The sequence below is a fragment of the Sinocyclocheilus anshuiensis genome, unplaced genomic scaffold (assembly GCF_001515605.1).
Source record: "Sinocyclocheilus anshuiensis isolate Anshui unplaced genomic scaffold, SAMN03320099.WGS_v1.1 scaffold648, whole genome shotgun sequence".
NCBI classification, from domain to species: Eukaryota; Metazoa; Chordata; class Actinopteri; order Cypriniformes; family Cyprinidae; genus Sinocyclocheilus; species Sinocyclocheilus anshuiensis.
Genome location: NW_015557156.1, coordinates 400385 through 408607, shown reverse-complemented (window position 1 = coordinate 408607; position 8223 = coordinate 400385). Strand labels below are relative to the sequence as shown.

At 38.4% G+C, this 8223-nt stretch overlaps 1 protein-coding gene across 1 annotated transcript in view; it reads right to left on the bottom strand.

Annotated features, from left to right (window-relative positions):
- The window catches only part of LOC107678158 (myosin-9-like), a 21705-nt gene that overhangs the window by 11959 nt on the left and 1523 nt on the right, over window positions 1-8223 (bottom strand). Inside the window, exons 2-13 of the mRNA XM_016473340.1 lie at window positions 4418-4749; window positions 4029-4185; window positions 3878-3905; window positions 3687-3780; window positions 3124-3144; window positions 2592-2684; window positions 2432-2495; window positions 2211-2309; window positions 1134-1277; window positions 794-889; window positions 385-656; window positions 107-280 (exon numbers count right to left, since the gene is read on the bottom strand). Coding sequence (XP_016328826.1) covers window positions 107-280; window positions 385-656; window positions 794-889; window positions 1134-1277; window positions 2211-2309; window positions 2432-2495; window positions 2592-2684; window positions 3124-3144; window positions 3687-3780; window positions 3878-3905; window positions 4029-4185; window positions 4418-4744 — 1569 coding nt within the window. The 5' untranslated portion in view covers window positions 4745-4749. The remainder of the gene's footprint in view (window positions 1-106; window positions 281-384; window positions 657-793; window positions 890-1133; window positions 1278-2210; window positions 2310-2431; window positions 2496-2591; window positions 2685-3123; window positions 3145-3686; window positions 3781-3877; window positions 3906-4028; window positions 4186-4417; window positions 4750-8223) is intronic.

The following is an 8223-nucleotide window of genomic DNA, read 5'->3' as shown; positions in this document are numbered from 1 at the left end:
AGATTCAATATAAAAAAGAAAAAGAAAAAAGAAACTCAAGGAATGGAGGAGGATTTGAGACAAGCAAAGGAATCTACAAAGTTTGAAGAGGAAAGAATAAACCTACAGTCTTCTCAATGAGTTCAATGCAGGGCTGCAGGTCAAGGCCGAAGTCAATGAAGCTCCATTCTATGCCTTCACGCTGGTACTCCTCCTGCTCCAGGATGAACATGGTGTGGTTGAACAGCTGCTGAAGCTTCTCGTTGGTGTAGTTGATGCAGAGCTGCTCAAATGAGTTCAGCTACAGAGAGAGAAAGAATTTGAAATCAAAATGGTCCATTAGAATGGAGGCACTCAAAAATAAAACATCTGGGAAATTCAAATTTTTCCACAACCCTTTCACACCTCAAAGATCTCAAATCCAGCGATATCCAGTATTCCGATGAAAGAAGCTCCCTGGCGCTTGGTCTTGTCTAAAGCTTTGTTGATGCGCATAACCAACCAGCGAAATAGTCTCTCATAAGTGGCTTTGGCCAAAGCCTCCACTGCAAACTCAGCCTGCTCTTGAGTCTGAGCCTTCTGAACGTAATCACGACCCACTTTGATGCATGGCGTGAGAATAGCACGTGTGAAATCGGTCACATTCATGCCCAAGAGGTGACTCACCTTCTGGGCAGCTGATAAATGAGAAAATGAACATTTAAAACTCAGAAAAAATGATTGATTTCACTCTAGAATAAACATTAAGTATAACATGTAAGAATAAACCAAGCTGGGATTCATTTGTAGTGCATGTTAATAAAGAAAGTGGAACCTGTGTCATCGGGCATGGAGGCTTGGTCAGAGTTGCGTTCCTTTTTAAAACTCATGTTTCCCAACTGCAGTACAGCAGATACTACCTTCAAAAGACCTGGGACATGATAACAGAACACATTACATTTCCTCAAACCAAAACGCCACCTCTCAGAAAAACAAACACCAAACTTCAAGTTCATTCAATATAATAAGAACAGCTACAAAGTATAGTTCAACACAGGCCATCATGAGAAACTGGCAAGCTTTCCTGATTCATGAAAGATGCCACACCTTTAAGGCGATTAAACACACTGCAGAAGAAATACTGATGAATGAGTGTCTTGTTTGAATCTCTATACCTGTCTGCTCCTCCTCAGGGATGCCCATAATCCTGAAGGAATCTATGGTTTCAGCAAACAATTCTTTATCCTGTTGTCCAGGGATTGTAACATTCCCATTTGACAGGAATCGGTACTTATTGTAGTCCTCTAGGCACAGCTCAGCTGTAGAGTGGAGAATAGACTTTAGAAACTTTTCACAGAGATTAGTCCTAGAGTATACTACACTGTCTCATGGGTATTCAGTGTTAAAGTTAAAGGGGTCATATGATGCGATTTCAAGTTTTCCTTTCTCTTTGGAGTGTTACAAGCTGTTCGTGAATAGATAAGATCCCTGAAGTTGCAAAGACTAAAGTCTCAAACCCAAAGAGATATTCTTTATCAAAGTTAAGACTCTGCCACACCCCCCTAAAACGGCTCGTTCTAACACGCCCCCACATATCTAGGTTACTATGTGGGAATATTTGCATAATGCGCCCAAATGTGCACGCAAAGAAAGAAGGCGTGGTTTCAGTAACCGCAGTTAGTGTTGATGCAGCCATGTCAGAGAGACGCTGTGTGTTTCTAGGCGAAAGCAAAAGCACTTTATTTGGCCTTCCGAAAGTAGATGCATTTAGGAATCTTTAAGATGACTTACAACAGAACAGCAATGCATTTTATGGACGACCGTTTCATGAACCTAGGAGAGGAGGTAATTCTGACTTTGCTATGACAATCTGGCGCTTCTGAATCAGCGACTGTAAGTATGTTTTGTTACTAGTTTAAGTATTTGCTATTGACTGTTCAAATGCGGAGTTTTGCGCATCGTGTGCGTGTGTGTGCGCGTGTTGTGCGTAATGTGTTTTTTGAACATTAAAGCATGTCAACATATTCTGTTACACCAAATACACAAAATAATGATCTTTAAAAAAGCATCATATGACCCCTTTAAGTAAACTTGGTGTATATTCACAAAACACAGCATCACATTGAGTTGATTCTTGTTCCTTCAAATTATATTAAAAAAAAACAAAACAAAACAACAAAAAAAAACCCTAACATGTATGGCTTTGAAGAATTTATAGCTTGAATTTGTTAATGGCATGAAATGGTTCTCACCACGCAATTTGTCTCCTGCTCCCGACAACAAGTAATAAAAAACATGGAAGGTCCGTTCATCTTTGGCCTGTCTGATTGCACGAGACTTCTCCAACAGATCTGAAAAATGCTTGTTAGGGGATTAACAGAATAAGATGAATACATTCTGCATGAGAACAATGAAATATAAATTGTTAGCTTGTTAATATTTTAGTTTCCTAAATGTTTCAGTCAAAGGATACAGGTCTCAATATTGGCTCCAACGATGTAACCGTTGACATCAAAGTTTATCCTGATAAACTTTCCCTGTGAATGAATAGCTTTTATTGATTCATGTCAACATTTAAGACCTTGGGACCTTTTAGGAGGAGTCAAGGGTGATTTTTGTCTGTGCACACTTACAAATCGAGAAGAATTGTCGTTTTTCACAGTCTTGGCATTGCCAAAGGCCTCCAGAATTGGGTTAGCCTGGAGCAACTGTTTCTCCAACTCCCCCTGGCAGACAAATTGATTAGATGGAATTAAGAGCACATTTAAAGTTACAACAGCAGGAACTGTTAGTGACTAGTGAAACAAAGACTACATATCCTGAAACAAAGTTCCCAAACCATCAACACACCGTAGACCCAGATCACATATTTGCAAATGAAAGTTTTGCTTGAGGCTCAAAACTGATGCTCATTTTTGCTTCTTCCACTACGTTTATAATGTTAAAAACCATTTGTGCATTAAACTTTGTTCCACACCAGTGTTAGAATTTGCATTAGCTGAAGCTGTTAGGAGACTTTGCAACATAACATAACATAACATATAATCAAGCCTGTAGACAACCATGATCAAATGACCAGCAAAGAGGGGTGTGTATACAGCCAAAAAAAAAGTAATGGATGGTATGGTTGGACAGAGAGAGGAATGGGGAAGGCATATAACTCACATGTGACAGGTTGACACTGCTCTGGAGGATGAAAAAAAAGAGAAAGTCTCAAAATATGGGCACAAAATGAAGGGACACTCAAACATGCTCAACCGTATGGCACAACAGTATGTTTGTAGCGTTTTTTTAAAGGGTTTAGTGTATTATCAACCATAAACAAATATGCAGGTATTCACAAAGTCATTAGAAATCCAGTGGGAATAGGTCTAGGCCTGATACAGGAAATGTGAAAACACAGAATTTTGACTTCCTGGTCCAGAGAGAGGACAGAGAGAATGACAGAAGGTTCAAATCCATAAAGAAAAACTGAGAAAGACTTTTGACAGGAAAAATGGAGGATGAAAAACAGGAAGAGATAAAACTGATATCAATAAAACATTTGTCATGAAGGGGGCTGGAGACAATAGCTGATGTTAAAAATGGATGTGGTTATTTATGAACAGCTCTGTCATGACAATCAGCACTCGTCTTATCTGTCGGCTGTTTACGCAAATGAACATTTGCTCGTGAATGACTGGTTTCCATGACAACTTAGTGGGGAAAAAAGGGGGTTTTATACGCACTTGATCTTTCTTTGTTTTGAAGGAGGACGCTACAAATGCAAGGTACTGAATGACTTTTTTGGTGTTTTCTGTTTTTCCAGCACCAGATTCACCCCTGGGGAAATATTAATAAAGAATAAGTTTTGAAGGAACACAGTGCTGGTCATTTTGATTTTGGTACTAGTATTTCAGAAGTTCCAAGTCAAGCTTACGTGCACAATATGGACTGATCCTCACGATCTAAAAAGATAAAGAAAAAAAAAAAAAGAAAAAAAAAAAAAAAATTAACAGCACCCTATCACATGAACAGGAGTGCCATTTTGGCATGAATAGTGGTATCAGTCATGCAGTTAGTGTTCTCACCCTGCATCATGCTCCTGTAGGCCGTGTCTGTGATGGCATAGATATGAGGGGGCATCTCATGCCTCTTTTTGCCCTTGTACATCTCGACGATCTCTTCCGTGTAGATAGGCAGATGCTTATATGGGTTTATTACCACACAGAAGAGCCCAGAGTATGTCTGAAACAATGATTTACACATGCCAATCGTCATAAAGTGTTTTAAGCAGATTGACTAAACGCTTAAAAATAACAAATCACCCAACATTAGATGACTCTCTGTGAGTAATGAAACAACATGAAACAATTGTTTAGTTTTCTGCATAGTCAGCATGTTCATTTGTTAACCTGCCAGTACATGCACAATATCGGAACTTGAACACCACAAACATGCACAGTTCAGACAGACTTACATAGATGAGCCCCGAGTAGTACCTCTCCCTCAGGTTGTGCAGAACAGAGGCTTCATTCAGGCAGGTGAGCTCCGCCATATCCTCCACCTTGCTGAACTTGGGTGGGTTCATCTTCTGGATGTCATCTTTGTTCACCCTGATCTTCTTGCCAGAGTCGACCAGCTCCACAAGACACTCATCTCCAGTCTCCTCTTTGACGGAGCCAGCCTCAAAGCCAAGCTTCTCTGAGGGAACCCACACCAGCTTCTTAGAGGCCCAGTCCGCCTGGGCCAAAGGGTCATTGATAGTATTGCGGTCGGCATAGAGGAACTTCTCTGCGTCTGACATTTTGGCTACATGTGAGAGAAAGTGAAAGCATTTATGTTTGTGGTTTTAAAATATTAAAGTTCCGCAGGATAACCCAAATAAAATGACAAATGTGGAGAAAAAAAAAAATAAAATTGTACACAAACATCTACATTGTGACTCGTTCAAGCATCTGACTCCAGTATGTGTCATTATTGTCCTATAAAACATGACAACCACACCTGCTCAGGCTTCTGACTCTTTTGCTTCCAATTGTTCTTTCCTTTCCCGATTTATTCCATACAGAGTCAAATTTTTTTAACAACCTGTAATTATAGGAATTCCGTAAATTCCCACACTCAAATTAGAACCCCAACAATCAGTTTTAAAAATTCATATTACCAAATACAAGTGCTTGGTAATGTCTTCTTTTGTGGCTAGAAACCAAGTCTGACTAACCTGGAAAGTGGCAAAATACAAACAGTAACTTGGTGTGCGCGCACATGTTAAACATTTTCATGCAGAAATCATGATTTAGCAAAAGTTCTCATTTCCATTTATTCTTCGTTTAGGACAAAATTTAGAACCAATTAAAACACCACATTTTAAAAAGTCTAAGATTTCCAAAACTTTTATATTTTTATAATTCATATATTTATCATTTTAATTTTATAGTATAATGTTATATCATGTTAGTATCGTATGAATTCTGAAAAATTATGCGTGCACCGTGCAGAATTGTGGCAAGAATGAAATTATTTTTAAATGAGACCCACTGTTTCCATGACATTTATGGTGTCAGGCCTACATTTAGCTAGTGAATTAATTCATTTGTTTGCATTGCCATACCAGCATCTATGGCTATTTTCATGGCAAGATCAATGTAACTTAAGAGACAAATAGCAGTATACAGCAGTAAAGCAAAATGCTAGTGTGCAATAAAACAGACTTTGAAAATGCATTCCTTAGTTCGTGACGCGTCGCACCTTAAGGCACTTTTAGTGAGGGTCTTCCAAACACCTACTGTGTGCTGATGCAAACATACACAAGACACAAGCTCCTATTACTTTGAAGTGGAGAAACATCTGCTCTGAAGGAGTAATTCCTAAACAAGTTTGGACAAAGACAATTTCATTATCCGCCACACCTTTCAGAAGGCTCCAGAACTCTGAAATTAAGGATAACACCTTTATTTCTGTAAAAAAGTGCAAAAATGTAACCTAATATGGCTTAAACCGCTTACAGCGCTATGCATGTTCAGAAATGTTTAATCACAAGAGCCCAGTTAAAAAATATTCAGAGGGCAAATAAGAAACATCTGATGAGTTTGATAAATTATGCAAAGTTCCTCTTTAAAGAAACATAGCCTATGCTGTCAGAGTCTAAATGGATAAATTCTAATATGCATAATATGAACATCAGAGCAATGTTACTTCAACAAAAGGATCCATTTAGAAGCAAAAGGCTGTAAAATATCTAGAAGTAGGCATGCCTAACTGCACAAATTACTGGACGTCAGTTCAGTTCCACTCAAAATGGTCAATGTCTGCCATTTTGGGGTGTGTCTATAGTACATGGTTAATAACGTCACATGAATACAGTATTTCAGTATCTGAACAGACTTTTGGGGAGTATATTTTTCTCTAATTCTGAGGATGGTGTTAAAATATACTAGTAATATATATTACCAGTAATGCATATTACTGTAAAATTTGCAGCCAGTTACCACTAAAAGTTCTATGAATTAAAAAATGTTTTTTTTTAAACAAAATCACGAACAACTGTGCACCACACCTCTAATATTGACAATTATAAAAGAGTTTATTGCAATTCACAACTGCCATTTGTAATACGGTTACTGAATAAATAACAGATAAAATTAAAATATATAAATAAGGAAAACAAGGAATAGGACTTAAAGAAGAAAAAAAAACACTAAGTGGGATTTCACCCTGGTAACTCAAGGCGAGTCATATGGCAGTGTCCTACATAGATCCATCTCTCAGGGGCAAGGAAAAGAGAGGCTTCTGGGATTCAAAGTTCTCTGCCTATTCAAACATTGAGTATACTTACTGATAGCAACCTCTACACTCATTTCAATCTGACAATTTCTAACCAGACTGATAGAAAGCCAGACAGCCAGAGTGGGAAAAAGGTGCTAAGTGATGTGCAGTGATACCATTAATGGCACTCAAGAGCATCAGAGAGGTATATCTTGAAATTGAAAAGAGATGACAACAGCACAGCTTTAGTGTACTGTTGAGATGGAGCGAGTGTAAGAGGGATAAGGAGATTAGCAGGGTGTCATCTCTGTCTGCAAGTTCATTAACGGCTCAAATACAGTCGCTGTGATTAAATGCAGATGACAGTGTGTGCCCGTGCACATGACATGCACCTCTGTTGGGTTGTCCCACGATGGTTTCTCATCCGATTATACAAGAACAAAAAAAAGGAACAAACTATGAGTGAAGTATAGAACAAGTGAGTGACAAAAAGAGTTGTTGGACAATCGTGGTTTAGCAATGAGGAACAAACAGCCACCCATGACAGAACAAAACAGTGAACTTGATACTGAAAAGTTGCTTCACTGCACTGAAACACTTCCTCTAGCTTGAAGCCTTAATGCAAGACCTTAGAAGGCAACATGTTAGAGCTTGCTGTCTGAATTTAAAACTTGTAACAGAAGAACTGCAGAAAACAGCCTGAATTTGCATTTAATTGTGTTTATAATACTTCAGTCTACAGTTTAAGTGTAGAAATTCAAACCTGGTTATATCTGGCCATCAGGGCCAAACACAAGACTTGGTAAAATATCCTTCATATTTCACCCTGGAATCTAAATAAATACGCATTTATATATAGTATTTCTCATATGTATTTTATATTTCATGTGAAATACCCTTTTACATTTAAATTTCATGCCTTTAAATGCCAATTGAATGCAAGTAAAAGCATTGCATTTTTTTTTTTAATGTACAAAAAGTAGTCTCAGTAGGCTGAAATATGATAAGATTAAGCTCAATATTAGCTTTACACATCAGAACTAATTTGTAAATTATTTTTGAAGAGGGTAATGTGGGACGTTTTAAAGGGTGCGAGTCTGTCCTGCCGTCACAGTAGTCACCTGCAGTGCCATGCCTTACTTTATCCCTCCATCAGCACGTTCGCTCATCCCACTGATCTTGGCTTATGTTCAATCCTTGCTTATAGTTCAAATGCCAACAGCTCTGAGATGAAGTCAACAACAGCAACACAGGAGACACCAATGCTTACAGTGACCATTTTATGCAGGGCAAATTGAATCAATTCTAATGCAAAAGACTTCACAAAGAAATGAAGACATTCATGCAACTTTGTAACTAGCATTGTGACATAAGAGTTAAGGCATCTTGTTCAGAGTCTGATCTGAATGTGTCTCCTCAGGGCTGAGCAATTCAGGTCGTTTCTACCACACACACACACACACACACACACACACACACACACACACACACACACACACACACAGACAGACAAACATA